The following is a 20,529-nucleotide window of genomic DNA, read 5'->3' on the forward strand; positions in this document are numbered from 1 at the left end:
TAAGGAGTCACTTTGCTGGCATGGAACACAGCAGAATGTATGACAAAATGAAGGAGTCTTCAGTGTGTCTCTGACCTGAAGTTGCCTATCTAAATCCACATTGCAATAACAGTCTTTGTAACCTGGAAATCTGCATGAAAATGTCCTTTTCTGGCACCATTGACCTTTTAGTGTAGTGTCAGCAGGTATAAGCCATGGGGATGAAAGATTAGATAATGATGCTGTCATATGTTTTAATGAACTAACGTGAACTGGATATGCAGGAGCATTATAGTTTTCAAATTATGATGATGGAGATAAGAATCTGCCCAAGTTCAATCTGCACACTTGTGTTGTTCATTGTCAATGTCATCCTTCCAGTTCTTGTAAGGCTTTATGCTTAGAGGAGGTTAAACTTTTTAAATTACATTGTTTACTTAAGAAATGTGTCACACTTAGAAGCTAAATGGCAAAAAAATTAATATTTAGTCTGTAAAAAATCCACAAACTAACAAAATCCCACAAAACAAAACCACACCTGAGTTACAGGGTAGATGACTGATCATGCATGTGACTGGCTGTATGTGCATTCAAAGAAAATCTATTTCTGTAAAAATAAGGGTTGACAGATTCAAGAAGAGGGCTTAGGTAGAATGTTAAGTACATAGAAGCATGCTAAAGACATTTTCTTTTTTTTGCAGAATATTTCTTTTTTAGTTACAGTGGTTTTCTCCAGTAGACAGAGAGGATGAACTGCACCTTGACTTCAGGCCAAACAGAAAAAAGCACAGATGCTGGTAACTGCTTTTTAGCTGGCAGTTACCAGCTAAAATAAACTGTATGCATCAGTAGTTGGATATCTTCAAGACTGATAGCTGTAATGAGTAAAAATGGTTAGAAAAATCAGACTTAAGACAGCTTGTAGCATTGAGCAAGGAAAAACTGTCTTCCTGGATGGTTAGAGCTCAAGTTGATATAAATTGAGCTGAACTTTGCATGTCCCTTCTCATCTATTATATGTATTTAAGGTCTCAGCTCAGTTTATAGCCTAATGGCAACATTTTCCTGGTTAATGGAAAGACTCCCACTGTGAGTATGTAAGAAACACTGCAAGGAATGAAATCTACTCACATTTTAGTGCTGGTTTTGATGATAACAGCTGCATGCACATGAGACTATTAAACTGGTGAGTAAGTACTTCCAGCATGTCTCATACACTGTTTTTTAAATGTTCCTGGTCATATCACTGGACATATTTTATAAACCCTTATCAGTTCTCCTACCTGTGACATTCACTAAATGAGTGCTGTTATCTCTCAGTAAGTGGTTTATTGTTCCTTTGATCATTCTACACATTGTTTCAAGCCACAAAAAAGACATGCTAATGTTCAAAAATCAAAGTTAAATATAGAAAAAACTCAGCAGCTCAGGGCTGAAGGCTGCACAGTACTGATAGCTACCTATAATGTGTCAGGTTCCTGCAGCTGACACTGAGGTCAGGGAAAAAGCCATAGGTCTGTCTGTAAGTCAAAATATATCCTAAAATAGTCATAAAACATTAAATCTACCTTGAGCTCTTAACATATTTCCTATCTATTGCTAAGTAAAGCACATACGCTGGCTGGCCATGTTCCCTTGTTGGCTGAATGATTGTTTTGTGGAAATGCTCTAGCTTTTCAAACCCTTGAGAGACAAAAAATTACCTAAGCTGTCTGACTGACACAATGAAGCAAGACAGAACTTATTTATAAAATGTTTGCCCACATGAGCACAGCGGTGCAGGCGCTGCCCTGTGTAGCTCTCTGTACAGCAGTGTCCGTGTTCATGCTGCTCTCTCCAGAGGCTGGTGTGGCACAGACACATCCTGAGTCCAAGCGTGACACCCTGGTGCTGTGCACACTGAGAGCTCCACTTCTGGCTCTGGCTCCCCCAGGGATGGGAAAACATCTGCTGCTTTGTAATGTCCACGCTGCTGTAGCAGTGGTGATGCAGTTTCACATCAGGCAGTACAGAGATGATCAGCCACTTGCAAAATTCTTGGTTTAAAAAAAACCGTAGCACTGTTAGATATGACTTAACCATCCAGCTGAGTATTTTTGAATGCATCTACTGATGCAGTAGATGTGACTTATCTACATGCAAGTAGATGCTGCTTTGTAACCTGGGAGGGACAGCATGAAAAACTTCCCAGGCTATCTCCTCATCTCTGGTGCTTGCTTGGCCCCACAATCAGAGAGATATCAGAGCTGATGAGAGCCTGAACTCATCACTCTGCTTCCTTTCCTGAGGATGGTCACATTTGTGCACAGAGGGCAAACAGGCAGTGGGTTTCAGGAGATAAAACTCGTGGTTTGCAAGAGATGAAGCCCTGTCTGACCATTAAGAGTGCTAAATTTTAAGAAATTCCAGTTTGCTGACTGTCTCTCCTTAAGAGGAAAAATGTATATTAAAAAAATGATGCCATAGTGGAGTTAGCTGCCCATTAGTTTGTCTGATATTTACTGGTTGGATGAAGAGTTTACATGTTTAGCATTTGCACCAAGACAAGTGTTTTTTCTTTCCTTTTTTTTTAAAATTTTATATGTAGTAATAGCAATCACAGTGAAGTGATAAGGTTATTTTATGAAAATTGTAATGTTTGCTTTTCTGAGGCTGGCCAGTTAAATTGCTCCAGGATGATTTTTGCATAAGCAAATTCAAGTTTCAGGCAGAGTCTGTCCCTGCCACTGTTGTTTGTGACTAACTCCTGTGGACTTGTCTGCTGCCTAGGCAGTAACTGGGGATCTGTGTTCTACTTAGGACTGAATAAGAGAAAGGAAAGAAGTGCCAAACTTCCTGTCTTCTATTTTACTGGTGCCTCACTCCCTTCTTACACTTCAGAGGTGGAGAAGGGAGCCACTAATACCAAAACAAAAACAAAGCTGAGTTTTGGAAGGCAACAAACAGTAGGCTCATGCCACAGGAGGAGAACACCATGTGTGTTTGTTTAATGTCTTAATTTTGCACCTTCTGTTCCTTATGTGCAATTGATCTAAGCAGAATAGCAATGCCAGTGTAACAGGGTGAGTGGCTCAGCTGTGGTGCTGGGCTGGCACCTTGTGGGTGTCATCTCTCCCTTGCCAAAGGAGCAGACATGAAGCAGCAGTTCCTCACCAAACATCTTTGTTTTGCTTGGCATAATGTGTATTTGTGGTTATGAAGGTGTTTCGTGCATCAGCCTGGAAAGAGTCTGCAGTGAATTGTAAGAGCTTCTCTGGGGGTGAAAAAGAAATGAATTAGTAAGGCTGAAATGGGTCCATGTGCATGAAAAGCCATAAAAGTAGGCAGGCAGTGGGGTGAGTGGCACTTGATGCAGTTCTTACTTCAGCCATCAATTTCTCTAATATGAACAAGCATAGAGATTTGGCAAACGACTGACACTAAGTTTATCTTTTTGTCGCTTCGGCACGTGAACTTTCAACTTCGATGCTTATTAGGGGTTTGTGTTTGTTTAGGAAAGGGACAGGAACGGGATAGTCTTTGCTTTGGTTGCCCCCTTGTGGTTTCTTGTGCTGGCTGAGTTAAACATTCCAACGTGTCTACTGCTACTGAGGGGTACAGTAAATGTGAAGTGGTGCTGCTCGTCCCTTGCAGCTCATTGTTTGCTTTGAACTGCTAATTTTGTGTATGGACTTCGAATCCAGAGAGCCTCAGCTCTCTCTGTGGAACATTTATGTTCACGTTGTCATGTGTATAGCGCTTATGCAATTTTGAGAATATTGCAGACAGAGGGGCTGGATACTTAGGGCACATTTATGTTATGTTACAAATTATTGACTCACCTCTGCATTCTCCTGCCTTGTCTGCACAGCTTACTTGTGCTTAAGAATGCCCAAAGGCAGAGAGATATAGGGTAAAGTTAGAAGACTTTAGAGATGAAACAAACACCCACATACTTATATTTTGCTTAAGTATGTTTTTATATGGGTACTTTTATTGATATGTGAGAATCTCTATCCAATAATTTCATTATCTGTTTGATTTTTGTACCTAATTAGCTACAGACTTTTTCTCCATTATTTGGTAGCACAATCTCAAAGGCTGGACTCAGTTATCTCAAAGGTCAGGCTTGGTCTGAGGTCTTTTCCAACCTTAATGATTCTGGCATCATTTTTTGTGTGTGCTTTGGACTTGCATATGCTGTATCATGAAGCAATCATTGGGGGGTGTAGCCTATGTCAGCCTTAACACTGTTTTGTTTTCTTGCGTGCTCGGTCTTTCAAAAGATCCACCCAAAGAAGTGCTCACTTCTGTGAATAAAGGTAGAGGCTCTTCAGCTGAGCTATGTCAGTCTTATGTCCTGGTTTAATACTTCTCTTGAGTTCAGTTTTATTTGTTATGCCAATTCTTTTTTGTTGTGTTTTTCTTTTTTTTTTTTTTTTTTTTACTTAGAAGATTGTGAACTGTTTTAGAGATGCCTAACAGGATGAGTGATTTAGTTTTTGCATTTTGCAGCAAGTTTCAGTTGAGTACAAAGGATTGGTGTTGCTTGTCTCAAGAGAATGGTGAGACATAGCCCTAACAACTAACGTTGTGTTTAACAAGTGGATGTTTTCAGCCTTGCTGGTTGCTCATGTTGTGTTTTTCAAAGAAACGTGCAGTTCTTTGGGAGCTGGAAGCTGCCTGTGGCTAGTAGTGGGTAGCATCCAGTCTGGGTGCTGCATGGTTTTCTTCCCAGGGGTGGTACATCCTTCAGGGGAAGCAGCACTCCTGTGGGGTGGGGGGCAGCTGAAGCTGCTCAGGGAAGGGCTTTGAAGGCAGAGGCTGCAGGGCTGAGCAGCCTTGCTCCCCACATGGGGGGAGAGCATTTCTGGGAGGTTGCAGAGAGCTGGGCTGCTTCCCTGGCTGTGCTGGGTCTTATGTTGGAAACCAGGACCATCTCCCCATGGACAAATGTGTCAGCCCCATCCCTGGAAGTGTTCAAGGCCAGCCTGTGTGGGGCTCTGATCAGCCTGGTTTAGGTGACTGACTGCCCCTGGCAGGGGTTTGGAGTTAGGTGGAATCAGACCTAGGTTGTTTCAAATGCCAAATGTCAGACTTTATTTATTTGGGGTCTTTTAGGGATCAATTATAAAAGACAATATAGCACAGCCTATTAAAGTTTGGCTTAGCTGTGATTTTTTTTTTTCTGGTTTATTGGGCTTTAGATCAGCAAAAAGGCAGATACTTGAAACATGTTTGGGGATTGTGTGGTGATTCAGCCAAAGTAGTCCTCAAAATAGGGAAGAGCAGGAATGCTCTTTCCATGAGGGGCCAGGAGACAGCAAATCTTGGAGGTAGGCTAAAGCTAGTGTTACCATATGGTTTCATTTGATAATGTCAACCCCAAACCTCAGTGTCTGAAGAGAAATAAACTATCAAACAGGAAGCACGATCATGCAACACTTACCAGCTGTGTTTAGGGATAATCCAATACCAATGACATTTCACTGTAAACAGATGATTTGTGATGGCATAATTATCTATTCTCCCCATAGGTTATTACACTGCATTACATTATTTTAATTGTTTAATTTCTTTTCATTTGCAGCTTCCTTATTGTGCTGATATGCCTTATCTTCAGCGTGCTTTCTACAATTGAGCAGTATGCAGCTCTTGCTACAGGGACGTTATTTTGGATGGTATGTACATGGACATTAATGTGATTGATGTGTGTTTGTTCTCAATGTGCAAATTCTGATCACCTGAGCTAACACCATATCAAACAAAATGCTCCTTGTGGTTTAATTGACAAGAGACTTTTCTGCTTTCCCCTGATGAATCTGCAAACTACAGAAATTCTAAAAGTCATGGTAACCCAAAAATGAGGTGGTGTGTACCCTCTGTGGCCTGTACTGAGGACACCTGTGCTGTGCCCAACACATACAGTTATTCTAATTAAGCTTGAATCCCTCCTATTGCTTGGGTTAATAGTTTTTTCAGCCTACTGAAGACCAGACACCTGGCCACAGCAGGGGAAAAAAACTAAGTGGAAGTCCTTTAATTTAGTTGGTGTCATATCCAGCTTTGTTTCAGAAATGGAAAACTTATGTCCATTGACTTTAAGACAACTTGCTCTACCAGTCTTATGCTCTTTCCCTTCAGCAGAGAAAACACAGTCACCGTGGTTGTGATGCACCAGTGCTGCAGCATAGAGGTATTCACACAAATGCTTCACGAGTATATGTGTCCTGCCAGCCTAGGTTTCATTGAAGAGCCTTAGTTTTGAGGTTGGAGAGGCATGATTTTAAACATCCAAACTTTTAGTGAATTTGTTGTACCTCACTAGTGGGATAGCCCCTGCTAAATCATTGATTTTTTGTGTTTATAAATAAATGACTGTTATTTAACTTGTGGAAGCACTGTCACTTTATAGAGAAAATGCTAACTAGCAATTTAAATGTTTGTTCAAAACAGGTATTGTAGCAATGCTTCAGTTATGTCAATAAGTGTATTACCACTATTCACATGAAAAAGTTCACTTTAGATCCCCATCAATTCTAATAATTTTTGTCTGATTATCTATGAAATATGCCAAGGTTCTATACCTAATATGAATGCTGTAAGAATAGGAATATAGCATATTAAATTTAGTGTCAATCATACTGTTTCTGCATTAAGTGCTTTCATTCCTCTATATAATTTTAAACTAACCTGTAAGATGTTTGAACTCCTAAGTGTAACATAACTAGTGCCAGCTAAGAGCATCCATACATTTATTTATGCATTCAGTACAATGTTTTGTGGTTTGGCATTTCCTCTTTTGTACAGATTTAATTTGTTTTGGGTTTTTTTACTCTATCGCTAGTAGGGTTTTTTATCCATAACTTCTGCCAATGTCTGTGATGAATTTAACTCCTGGTAATGTCTCACTCACCTTTGCAATATATCATAGTGTTAGACATGTGTGTTGTCTCAGTGAAACAGCTTCTGGTGTCAACATAACCAGCAAGGTTTCATTCTCTACCCCCACCCTGTGAAATCATGGAGCTTGTTTTGGTTTGTTCATCCTGTGTTCAGTGTGTGTGTTGTCTGTATCTGGCAGTGTAAAGTGCATGCAACACATTCAGGATTACACAGTGTGTGGAATATCCAGTATTGTGTATTTCTGCTGTTCTGTGTTATCATCCCCTCTAAGTAGTGAGGGAATTGGTGAATGATGGATCAGTGTTCCTGTTCTGCATAGTGAGAAAAACTGTGGTTAATTTCTAAAATTGAAATCCTACTGGCATGTGTTTCACGGGAAATGAGCAGTTGTCTGTCTGTTCAGTGTTGGCAGAGGCTGATGCTGTTTTCTTAAAGGATTAACTGTGGTAACTTTGATGAAACCTGTGGGGATTATGGGGAGCCATCCATCCAAAGCAGTAGATGGGCTAATGTGCTCTCTGCTCTATCCAGTTTCAGTGGGACTTTCCAAGGGGTTGTGGCATCTTGAAACACAAACATAAATGTCAGAATCACACTCCTGTTGGCATCTGTCTACCCTGTGAAATTTCCTAGTCTCCTGTTCCTTAAGAGATTTTAAGGTAGTCAGTTGCCTTAAAGTCAAATAAGTTGTTTTACTTTTGTTTACTTATTACAAGTTGTCAAAAGTAGATGTAACTGAGTTCTTAGGGGGAGATTTAATCACAGAGGGCTGGTTGAAGAGAGGCTGCAAAATGGAAAGAAGGAAGTAAAATAAACTGTAACAGTATGTAGGGATTAAGGCACAAAACTGAAAGAGAGAGAGTGCAAGCTTCCCAATGATGCTGTAAGGAGAAATGAAAGCTTAGGAGAGCACCCTTTCTACTGCTCTGCAATAGGAATTAATTTCTTTATTGTGTCTATAGAAGGATTTTTAATTGACAGTAATGATTTTTATTTGGAGCCAGACAATTCAAGTGGGAAACATTGTCATTGTAGGTGAGCAAAGGAAGGCAAGCAATTTGATTGACAAAATAATACTAAATGAGACAGAGCTCAAAGGGGCAGGAGAGTACCAGCAACCTACCAGGAGTATGGGAATCCTGGAGATGGCTTTAACTGAGAATGAAGGAACTTTGGTCATGTAGAGTTTGTGGTTTGAGACCTCAAGTAAGCCCATGAAACTGGAGTTGCATGGCACTGAAGATATGCATTGGGAAAAGAACAGAATCTCCTCCTTCTGACGGGAAAACTAATTAAACAAGACTATTAAAAGCACTCACAATTAATAGCCATACTGCTTTATTTCCTGCAAATAGCTCTGTATTTAGCTCTGACTCTGTAAAAGATCTGAGCACCTGCATGATTTCAGCAGGTAGTCGTTTTGAAAGCAGGGAGCCTGGTCACATTGAAGTTACAGATAGAAGCTGTGTGCCCTTTTTCATGAAGAATAAATTTCATGCTTTACTAATATAGTCATACAAGATACTACAATAACATGAAAATAAAAACGATAAAAGTTGTTGAGATTAGATGTTGTGGCAGTTTCAATTTGAAACTGGGTGGAAAAAACAATTTCGTGAAGTATATTAAAAAAAATATTGTAGTATATCCAAATATATTAATTTATTTTACTCTGGAGCTGCTTGTCTTAAAAATCACCTCCCACTAGCACAGCACGAAACAAAAGATGTTATGCTATCAATAATTTAAAAGCATTAAAAACCACTTCTATTTCTCCTAAAAGCAAGAAAAGCACAAGCTTAGCATTGGAAAAATAAACAGGGGCAAGTTTATACGTGTTCCAAGTGGCGTTCCAGATTTAGACAAAAAGCTTACAATTAGCCGCCGAATCTTTCTCTACTTGTCACCACACTTCACGAGGCAAAGAGCCTTGATGAAAGCTATACCTAAACGCAGTTGTAATGGGAGATTAGGGGAGAATTGGCCTTTTGTTCGTTTCCAGAGTGCAGTGAAAACTGTTTAAATTTGCATGTGTTTATTTTCTCTCTGTTTTTCACTAGATGGTGCTGTCGGAGGGGCTTTGACTCCAGTTAGTTCCTCGCTGGCGCTTGCCCAGCGTGGGCTGGAGCCCGAGCCAGGGCTGTGAAAGCATCATCGTTTAGAAGAGCCCTGTGTGCACTTGGCCCGTGTAAAACAGTGGTGCGGGAGAGCTTTTGCCATGACTCATAAAGAGAATGTGGTGTATCAGGGCAGAAATTGATTCTGAGACTACAATGTCTAAACTATGGAAAAAAGCAGCGCAGAGATGTATGTTCCCAGAGAGACCGTATTTTTCTTTTATTTTCATAAGCAAGGGTTTTATGGTGCCAGAACACAGCAGAATGCTGTTATCTCAGCATGATCTAAGAAAATCCAAGTGCCTGATCCAAGGGGATTAAATATTCTGCTGAACCAAGGGATATTTGGTGTGCCTGAAAAAGCTATTTTCTGGTAGGAATCTCATTTCAATATTGATTCCTGCCAAATAAAAAAAAGAAGAAAAAGCTGTGTTTTTATGATGAAAGTACAAACTCTTTCCAGCTTTCTGTTTTAAGTTCCTTTTCTACTTTAGCATACTTCTTACTGAAGAGATAATATTTAAACTTTAAAAAATACAAATTAAGATAAAAAGGCAATAGTTTTGGTTTATTAACGTTTACTTTATTGACATTGAAATTATCACTACACTTCTGAGAAACTGGTACAGAGTCTAGGCCCATAGGAAATCTAGTTTATATTGCTTTTTTAATACAATGTTTTGAGTGTAAAACTTGGCTTTTGTTTGCTGGAGTTTTTTGTGGGTCTTTTGAGAGAGAAAGAGGAAAACACCTTCAGCTTTTGCTTCTGAAGGCGGTCTTCACAGAGAATACACAGTTCAAAGGGGTTCCAGCAGTTTTCTTTCCTGATAATATCCCTTGCTTTAGAAGGCCAAAATGCAGACTCACCATCTGCATTGGTGCATTTTCATCCTTTTGAAAAATTAATTTAGTATCTGTAAAGGTGCCTGGTGACAGCTCTACAGATTCATCTAGTCTGCAGACTCTGAAGAGCAGCTGTAGCTGAGAAAGTGAAAAATTTGTCCTTGCAGCCTCAGCAATGTCCCCTGGTCTGACCCAAAGTGAGGCCAGCCGGTGTAGAAGACGTGTCTAGTGGATTTATGGTCTTTAAACTTTTTCCTTTGTTGGACCTGCAGAAAGACCTGTCCAGGGAGTCACTCACTGACAGCTGAAGTGGAGAATCCCAGCTTTCAGTCAAAGCTGGCTTCTTTACATTTTAGTTTGTAGGAACAATGCCAGCTGTGAGTGATTTGGAGGCTCAGAAAACATGATTATAAATTAAAATTGCCCTCTCCTCTTTTAATGAGGCAACAGTATGAGGAGTGGCTGGAGCAGGGACCTTCCCCTGAAAGTGCACCCAGGTGTTTCTGGCTGCATTCAGCCCCTGGTTGTGATGTTTGTGCCTGGGCTGTGCTGGCAGATAACGCAAGGGCTTCTAATCTGCCTCCCTGCAAAATCAGCTGCACTGGTTTGAAAGGTTGCTGGTAGTGAGATCTTAACTTGTTCCAGCTGTTCTCAAAGCAATCCCTTGTCAACTCCCCCGGCCTGCAGAAGAGAGTTACGCACTTAATGTAGATGTGATGTTAAAAGTATTTAATTAGTTTGGTTCAGAAGAGTGTGTGAACGTGCTTAAATTCTGCTTTATGTCCATTCTGAGCAGGTCAGAGGGAGCCAAATCAGATTCTCCTAAAGTGGAAATAAGGCTGTCTGTTCAGGACAGCTGAACTAATTTCATTAAATGGGTGCTTTCTTGTTAAAAAAAAATTAAAGGCAAGCCTCTTTCTCTGGTTTGGTGTAGACGAAATCTGAGTTAAAGAGGAATGACGAGATGATACGGAATGAAAGCATGCTAAGACCAGTAAGGGAGAGATGAGCTGGTTTTGTTTAGACATGTGCTGAAAGTCAAAACCTTGTAGAAGGGCTGGAGTTTCCATGTAAAATCTGCAGAGGGCAGCATTGGCCCACGCTGTCTTCTCCTGGGGCGGCTGCTTCTGACCTTGGATGATGTCCTCTACTAGATAAAAATATATTTTGGAAGGAATGAACTCCTTTATTAAGAAATGTTTTTCCACATGGGCTTGGGGAATTTTATACGACTAACTAGCAACCATAATTTGTGGAGAGAGGGATGGGAGAAAAGGGCTGTGTAAACATTGGTGCCAGAGAAAACTCTGGCAACTTTGTGGTGGAGCCTCAAAATTCATGCAGCTTGGTCTACTTTATTGCTCATCATGTGGATACCTTTAAAAACAACAACAAAAAAAAACCAGAGAGCAATTAATGCTTTCAGTGAAATGAATTGGGCAAGTGTTTGCACAGAGGAGAAAGAAAAAGTTCTTAAACTTGTTAAAACATAGAAAGACTTCCAATATGTTATGCCTTGCCAGGTACAGTCTTGGTATTATTAGATGTTTCCTATTCAGTTGGGATAAAAGAAAAAGTTAATTTTTCTAAATTTCTGTAATGTTACCACCAGGTATGGCCTTTAGATATATATGATAAGAATAGGCAGCAGTTTTTACAGGAAAAAACTATGTCTCTTTTTACATATATCCATACATTTAATCCAGAAGGTCCGCATTGTGGGTTTGAATTCTTATTTTGGTCTGCTACAATGGAGTAGCTTGGATGTAGAAAATTGATTACTTCTGCCTTTTCTACGAAGTTTGAAAAAAAAAAAAAAAAAATCCCTTTCCCTGCGTTTTCTGTACCTGGAGTTGCGTGGTGGCATAACTGAACGCTGCCATTTAAAATAAAGTCAATGTCTGCATGGCTGTGCATGAAGGAATTCAGCATTTATCCCCATTGGGATGAGGGGGCTGTGAAGCACCAGGCATGTTTTGGGACTCAGACTCTGAAGACTGAGATGGGTTCTGGGCAGAGTGACTGCCCCGAGCTCAGGCTGGGGCTGGGGACAGCTTGTGGCCAGCACAGGCACCAGGGATGGATACAGGGTTTTGATAAGTAAGAGATATGTTCTCTGGAGTTATTAGTTTTTCACCTGTTCTCAGGAGCTTGTATTTGCCTTCATAATTCACACAGTGGTTCGTTTCTTTATTTTTAAGAACAGGTACATTCCAATAAATTGTGTTCAAAGGTGCAGATAAGAAAATGCCATCGCTGAAAACGGCATGTTTCATTCACAGTTACATTTATTGTTCACTTTTGTCAAGCTTCCTACTTAAGGGTTAAATTTTGACTAAACTTTCCTGGGGTATGAATTCATGTGAAACTTGGAACATCAGCTTGGTAAACTCCAAAAGAAGCGTAGTAAACATATTTCCTTTGAAATTATACATATTTCCCACTATTTATTATTTTAGTGAACAAGCAGAATAATACAAATTCCATCTAGGGGAAAAAAAAATTAAAGCTGTGGAATACTGGTGCATGCTATAGCCAAGCAGTGAAAAGAAAGATTTTTAAATTTAGGGTTTATCTGGATTAGTGTGTAATGTTTGCAGTGACAGGTGTTTCCTTTATGCTTCGCCCAAATGTCTGGAAAGTAGTTTGTCATTAAGTGCTACATTCAGTGTGTATCTCAATTTCAGTATAACTGGAGGGTCCCTGGCTTTGTTAGGTCCTTGTTTTCACATCTGACCTCAGCCAGCTGGAGTCTATTGTTTTAAGCGCAATGTAACAGCTGACATAACATAACGGATATCAAGCCCAAAAACTGAATCAGGGCCCTGAACTGAGGCTGAGGGAGGGGAAAAGGAGAAGCTGGGAGGAGGGACAGGGGCAAAACTTGCTTCATGATTCAAAGTGGGAGTTGCTGGCTTGTTTTCCCAGGGGGAATTAGCTAGGAAATAATGGGATGAGTCTGTTGAAGTTCTATTTGCAATTGATTACATATGATAGACTACTGAGACAGGTTTGAATTTGCCAGCTGTCACTTGCTGGTGGCTCTTGAATGGCTTTAAGTGGCCCTTGGTAGGCAGAACTGGAATCAGCTCTGCAGGTGTGGTGAAGCTGTAGTGCAGAAAAGCAGCGAGTGCCAGTGCCTAAGAAGAAAGGAGCTTCCAGGAGCTAGGAGAGAGAAAATAACTTAAATTGAGTGTATTAGGAACTTTATTTTGCAATGTTGGCTTAAGTGGGTTCAATAAACTGGCTAAAAACCCAAAATCAACTGGACTTCTTGGTGGCTTTCTTTTTCTTGGCAGTTTCTAAAGTAAACTTCTATGAGTTTATTTTCTGAAAAGCTTGATTATTTTGTTTCTTGACTTCTGAGTTTGGCAGGAGCAGAGTGCGTCTCTGCACTGAGATCTGACTGCTCTGGGAAGGACAATGAGCAAATGAACATCCTGTTAGAAATTTGCCAGGCTATGAAAAAAGTGACAAATATCTGGCTTTGTGCACAGATAGAGAGCAATGCCATGGGAGAATACTCTTACTTCTTCATATGCATTTATGTATATGCTTCTTTACATATGTATTTATATATAGAATCTTTCTTTTTTCATCAGTAATTTGAAGAAAAAAATACTTCTAGCTGGATTTCATTTGTACCCATTTCATTGAGTAGAGCCTCTAGCAATTCTGCCCTACTGAGAGTTTATTCCATGGCTCTAGACAAAGGGGTAATGCCTTGCCTTTCAGGGGGGAAAAATGGCAAGACTGTATGCTGGGTTTTTTTCTTAAATGTATATGTGCAGAGGCAACTAAATTATGTTCTACGTTTTTAAGTGAAGTTTTTATGGCACGAGACTCGCAGTTGTGCAGTGTGTTTAACTTTGTGTGTATGAGTCGTCATCATGACTTCAGTGGAGCTTCCTGTGTGCATACATATTAACAGGATCAGGATGTAATAGGAAAGATTTCTTCAACAGAGTCTGCTTGTACTTAGGGAACACTTGTAACCTAGGAAGCACGAGTTTGATTTATGTAACTCCAAACTGTATTTATCTCACATTTAATGTTTTAAATGTATTTTTATCTAATTTACTTTTATTTTGTTGGTATAAAAAAATGTCATTGTGACTGAAGCATGAGTTGTGTTAAACTTGTCTTGCACAAAGGGTTTCTAGGATTGCTCCTGTTGTACTGTGAGGCCCAATTCTACTTTATCTCAGTAATCAGAAGGGCCTTGTGAAAGTTTATTAGAGCTGTTGATTCAGTGGCTAGTAGTATTAGCACAGGCATTTACATTTTATCTCAGCTCATAAAAGAAATGAATTTAATTGTGGAGCTCAGAACATGGTGTTTGCACTGAGCTGCTGGAGAAGTCTGGATAGCCCAGGGAGCTGCCACGTGCTGCGTTTTCCTTTCCTTGCTCGTGGCATGTCCCGTGCCTTGGGAGCAAACAAGGATGGGTGCCCGTGTGCCCTGATAGCCACAGCAGCCAGGGGCTCTGCAGCTGAGTGACTTCTGTAGCCTTCTGAGTTCCCTCTAGGGACCATATATATTTTATATATATCTATATCTACATCTATCTATCTATCTATCTATCTATCTATCTATCTATCTATCTATCTATCTATCTATCTATCTATCTATCTATCCCAAATATTGGGATAAATGTCCTAGAACCTCTGCACTGCTCAGCCATCCCCGCTGGTCACTGATTTCAGGGACCTGTGCCTTAGTACATTGCTTACATCGGGTATTTCCACCTAACCCGTAGATCAGGAGCATATTTTTAAGATGTTGGGGAACCCAGAGCTGTTACTGGCACTCAGAAACAGGCGGACTTTGAAGTACTTACAAAATAAGCAAAATGCCTGTTTTCACACCCAGTCTGTGAAAGCGAGCTGTGTGCTGCCTCGCTTTGATGGTTTCCCTTATGCTAATCACACTGAGGCTGGCCTCTTTTTTTCCTCCAGCATGTTGTTAACATCCTTATTTAGGCACCTTTCAGAAGCTCTCCTTTTTGCTGTTGTTTCTGTCAGTTTGACAGGATGTGTTCACACGTGGAGCGCATGCAGGAGGAGTTGATTTGCTTGTCCTTTATCCCTCTGCAGCTGTTCCCCAGATGAAGGTGAGAAGGGGTGTCTGCTGTGGAGGTGATTTGTCTGTTCCAGGGTTCCCTGGAGCACGGATGGGTACAGTGCATTTAGGTGCTGTTGTGGCTGCAGCACTGCAGAGCAGTTTTTAGTTGGATTGCGTGTGTGTGATGACTGACCTCCATCTGGCCCACAGGCAGGGAGCTTGACAGCTACCTTCTAGGAGCTGCTCCAAGTCATTGATTTAGTATTTGGAGCTCAGAATGAGTTATACTCAGTGGCCAAGGCTGGGGGAAAGGGAGGAGAGAAAATTAAATATTTACTAATCTTACTTCTGTAATGCCTTACAAACACGAGTGTGCTTAACCTTGCAGCGTTCTTGGGAGGTGAATATTAGCAGTTTTATGTGTAAAATCGGGTGATCCATAGCTTTTCCACTCTAAGTTGGCTTTGTGAGATAAATCCTTCAGAGAACCAAGGCTGGACTTTCAAGAGGGGGTTTCAGACTACATAAACTGGCACTGCCACCTGAAGAAATGATCCTGCTGCTCCATTCCTTCTGCCAACACAAGCATTTATGCAGCTCTGTTGTCAATTGCCTTGGAGAACCCAGATGGGTTCAAATTAACCTTTTTTTTGGCCAGATGAGATTGCTTCTTTTGGCAACAGTTCTGGCTTAAACTGTTTGTGGAACTGTAGAGTAAGATTTGTTAGCTTTTGATAGTTAAAAGTGTGATGGAAACTTTATCTGCAACACAATTTACAAGCAGACTCATGTGTTATTCTTCTGAGAAAGGACATTATTGTTGTTTCCATTACAGCCCTGCCTGAAAGATTGAGTACAACACCTAGTAGAGTGTGGAGCCACGTGCTCTGAAAGATAGCTCCTACCCTCATAGGCTTTGCAGCCCAAACAAAGTGGTGTGCAAATGTAAGGGGAAGGAAGTTCTGAGTGGGCTCTTGCACAGCCAGGCACTGAGGCAGAGAAAACATGACTTCCACAAGTCCCAGCTTTGGCCTGCTCCAGGCATTCTGGTTGAGTGATGGGCCTCAGCAGTCACAACACTGAAAAGGAAAATATATTTAACTTCTTGTCTCATTTCTTAACTTAGAACTGTGAAGGCTTTGGTTTGGTGTTTCTTTTGTCCCCCAAAAACTGAGATTTTGGCCCTTATTTTACACACGGGAGCTTGTGCCTCTCATGTATTGATTTGACTGAATAATGAGTTAAGTAGCATTTTGTGTTTACTTTTAATCTGTTTTGCTGCAGGACAGCAGCCCTGACAGCTGATTGAGGCCAACTTGGCTGAGATTAAGTTGATCCTGCAGGTCTAGACCTGCCTACCATAATCCAGAGCTGGCTATTGAACCTGAGTTGGCAGCTGGGCCATCTCTACAAACAAAAGCTGTTTTGTTCAAGCTCAGCTAGAACAGGCAGGGTGCAGGTAGGTTTGCAGATGCATGTCTCTCTGGGAATCTTAAGAAGCAGTTGTGTGCTAGCTCTTTGCTGCAGGCCCTCCGTGGGATTTACCACTGCCCAGGACTGGACTATGTTCACTTTCATGGTCTGCTGCAGTGCCCAGCTGCCCCAGAAAGCCTTTTTTATTTTTCCACCAAAGGTGGTTAAACCTATGTGGTGGTAACAAAGAGGGCCAAGAGCACTTCCACAACAGGTTACCTCTGTTCAGCTCTGTGGGTGGCAATCTCCAAGATGAGAAGTGCAGGAATGAGCAGCAGGGTGGGGCAGTATCTTCCATCTCTTTCTGTCTTTGAAGTGATGGTGGGCACGTGGTTGCACATGTCAGTGTAGCCTAGTCCCACAGGGTATAATTGTACTATTATGTCATCATTATTATTAATGCAATAACAGGCACATTTGGGGTTGAATTAGTGCAATTTTTTTGCTAAAAAGGGAAAAAAAACACCCACACAACCAAACCCCAACTCCCACATATCTCTACACAGAATACTAAATGTGTGTGTAGAATAGTCTTAAAATAGCAACTTGCCTTATAGATTCCTAACATGTGTTTCTATATGTATTAATATATATCTAAACTTTTTAAAACACTCCTTGGATACGAGTGGGATTTTTCAGCTGCAATGACACGTGTTTTCATACTCACATGTTAGGATTCAGCTCATTAGTGAAACAGTTAAATGTTTAACCACTGTGAGTCATACACCTTTTTAAAGCAAACAGAGTTGAAAAGTATTTAAAGAAATAATTCTTCCCTTACTCCTAATTCTGAACTGTCTTAGGAAGTTGTTATCTCATGCACAAGGAAAAAAAAAATCAAGAAAATTAGGGGCAGTGTTCTGACTATACAAGTCAACTTTACAATGGTATGTGCTTGCAAATACATTTGTGATACTTTAGGTAAGGTGGAGGCAATAGATCTGGGATCTTGTAGACCTTTTAAGCAGCAGAAGTTTGTAGCAGTAATTGAAATTAATAACTTTGTAAACAGAGACCTGTATTTATATTTTGGCAACACAACTGGGAAACTCCATGCTACAATGTAGAAAAAATGCTTTCAAGTATTATAGCAATAATGTGAAATTTCCTTTCCTCTTCTTAATTGATTATGTCAGGTTAATGGCCGATGAGTCAGAGGTGAGAAGCTCAGCCATGCATCAAGTCACACAAAAATGCACACTGTGCCCATTCTGTCGAACAATTCCCAAAACAAACAGGCAGTCTGTCAATCTTTACTTTGTCAAGGTCAGCAAACGATGGTACTGAAATGCTCGTGAAGACATTAAGAGAAATTCTGATTAGGAGAATCTCCTGTTTTGTGAGTTGATTTGACTTTTGGAAAGGAGCTGAACTCTGGTTTCTAAGTGTTCAGACACAAAGGACTGTTAGCTTTCAAGTCCCAGGCAGCTCCGTTTATTTTGTAGCTTTTGTGTAGGGGTGTTTCTGTCTTTAAAATCAAGTCATACCTTCATGGTCATGTAATGAGCACTCACAGCCCAGGGCAGCAGGTCAAAGGAGGGATCCTGCCCCTCTGCTCTGGTGAGAGCTCACCTGCAGTGCTGCACCCAGCTCTCATCCAGCACAGGAAGGACATGGACCTGTGGGAATGAGTCCAAGAAGATGGTCAGAGCTCCTTCCCTAGGAGGAAAAGCTGAGAATTAGCTTTATTTAGTCTGGAAAACAGAAGGCTTAGGGTGACCTAATTGTGGTTTTCCAGTACCTAAAGGGAACCTACAGGAAAGATGGAAAGGGACTTTTCACAAGAGCATATAATGGCAGGACAAGGAGGAATGGCCTCAAGCTGAAAGAGAGTAGGTTTAGATTGGATATTAGGAAGGAATTCTTTATTGTGAGGGTGGTGAGGCACTGGAACTGGTTGCCCAGAGAAGTTATGGATGCTCCATCCCTGGAAGTGCTCAAGGCCAGGCTGCATGGAGCTCTGAGCAACCTGGTCTAGTGAACAGTGTCCCTGCCCATGGCAGGCAGGTTGGAAAGAGATTATTTTTAATGTCCCATCTAACCCAAACCATTCTGTGATTCTGTGATCTGTTCCCCAACTGCTGATTTCTTCTGATTTTGTGTCTGTAATTAGCTTTTACTTGGAAAGAAGAGACTAGTGTTTGTAAATATAGAGGGTAAGAAGTTTTGGTCATTTTCTCCCTGCAGCATTGCTAGTGCTTTTTTTTAGGAAAAGGGAATCAGTGATTATTCAGAAAAATATCCTCTGGCACTTTAAATCTCTATTAAGTAGAGTCAGATAATGGGGGTTTTTTAATGTAACAACTCTTCAGCTCTGTAGTTCCTGTAGATTTCCCACAAATGTGTGGATTATTGCCACTTACATCTGGTATGGTGAACATCTGGAAAATAGTAGGCGAGAAGTGGGATATTCTGCCGCTGTGTCTCTTGGAACATAGAATGGAATAAAAGTGCAGGAAGGCATAACAAATAGTCTTGGTGTTAGATGGAAAAACATTGGTTCATTATGGAGAAAAGGAGGCAAGCAGGAGAAACATTTCTGATGAGTTACCTGAGAAACCTGAGTTGTCTGAGCTGTTCCTTGAAACAGCTGTTTCTTTCTCCTTGCTTCCTAATTTTGTGAGGCATTGGTAACAGATATTTAATTCTTCCTAGTATTTAAAGGAGATGTTGAGTTAGAGCTCTTTCACTTTAGCAAAACTGTTTGCTTTAAAGAGTTGGCGGAAGGTGGTGGATGCTGTCAGTGAAACATTTCATGCAAAGGTGTCAGAAGTGGAGGAAGAAATGTCAGGTAGCTTGGATGAGGGATGAAATGTCACTTCTGTTTATCTCTTGGAATAGGGACTTCTTGAGTATTTTAATTTCTGAATTAATTGCAGATTTCATTGTGGAACTCTATCTTTCATCATTCTTTCTCTAGCTTGAACTTAAAAATCATTACTGACTGAAGCAGTCTGCAAGGCATGGAGAATCCAAATACAGAGAAAGCCAATGTCAATTTAAATTTGGGGGAGCTTGTATTGCCTTCCTGAAGTGCATCTAGGCTCTCATGCACAGTACAACTTTGCTTGCCTGTCAACTTTCTAAAATTAAAATGTCTTTTAATCACTTCTATATAAATATTAATCCCAATCCTTATCTTAAAAGGCTCCAGGACCTAAGGTATTATGAACATTTTAAAACAAAAAGGAAAATTGAACCAGGGTGGGGAATTCTTTAGAACTGCTACTGTTTTTCTTACTTATTATTAGTCCTAGATATAAGGCTGAAAACAGTCAGTAAAAATCCTGGGAAATATTTTTGTTTTGTACCTCTTCATTTCTTTTATTTCTCAGTAAGATACTTTTCACGTGCTGTGGGAGCAGTAGGAAAAACAATGGCATCTGACTGACCAGCATAGCAGAAGTGATACACAGAACAAAGAAGGCTTCTTATTTGTAATCTCTTAGGTTTTTATTCATCTCACTTCATAACAGAGGCAATCAATAATTTTCAGTTGCTTTGGTAAAGTAGTATTAGGTCAAAATCAAGCAGTTCTTTTAACAAACGAGCATACTGTAATGGTCTGGCTGTAAGGCTAAAGTTTCAAAGCAGTGTGCTTTTTTACTTTATTTATTGTCAGTAGCTTATCAGGCCTTTGTTTGAATTGTTTGCCATTGTGGGCAGCCAGAAATCGAACTTTATGTAACATAATCTATCTGTCACTTAGTATCAGTTCCCCAGCAGTGATGCTAACACATTCAGACTTTAGCATCTGGACCTCGCACTTGAGTTTTCAGCCACGAGGTAGGGTCTAATGTTTCAGTGCCTCCATGTAGTCCCTTCCTGGCTATTTCCCATCTGTGTGTGGCTGTCCCACTTCCCTAGGGGTCAGCCACTAGTGCTGCCAATGTCACCAGACAAACCTTTTCCCAAGAGAAATTTTGTTTAAACTGTATCACATGTTAAACTGTGCCAGACTACTGGATTCATTGTCTTCATTGTCAGAAGTCAGGAAAATGATAGTACAGCAGAAAGTTGTGGGATTATGCTTGAGCATGTCTCTAAGATGAATATATAGCTTTTTATTTCATGGGCCAATTCCAAAAAAAGCAGTTCTCTAGTCTCCTTTAATGATTTAAAGAAGAAAGGCCAAAGTATGGAAAGATAAGATGTGATTGCAGGAAAG

At 40.5% G+C, this 20,529-nt stretch overlaps 1 protein-coding gene across 1 annotated transcript in view; it reads left to right on the top strand.

Moving 5' to 3' along the window:
• Nucleotides 1-20,529, top strand: part of KCNQ1 (potassium voltage-gated channel subfamily Q member 1) — a 335,951-nt gene that overhangs the window by 35,149 nt on the left and 280,273 nt on the right. Inside the window, exon 2 of the mRNA XM_058026420.1 lies at nt 5,549-5,639. Coding sequence (XP_057882403.1) covers nt 5,549-5,639 — 91 coding nt within the window. The remainder of the gene's footprint in view (nt 1-5,548; nt 5,640-20,529) is intronic.

This window comes from Melospiza georgiana, chromosome 6 (genome assembly GCF_028018845.1).
Source record: "Melospiza georgiana isolate bMelGeo1 chromosome 6, bMelGeo1.pri, whole genome shotgun sequence".
NCBI lineage: Eukaryota > Metazoa > Chordata > Aves > Passeriformes > Passerellidae > Melospiza > Melospiza georgiana.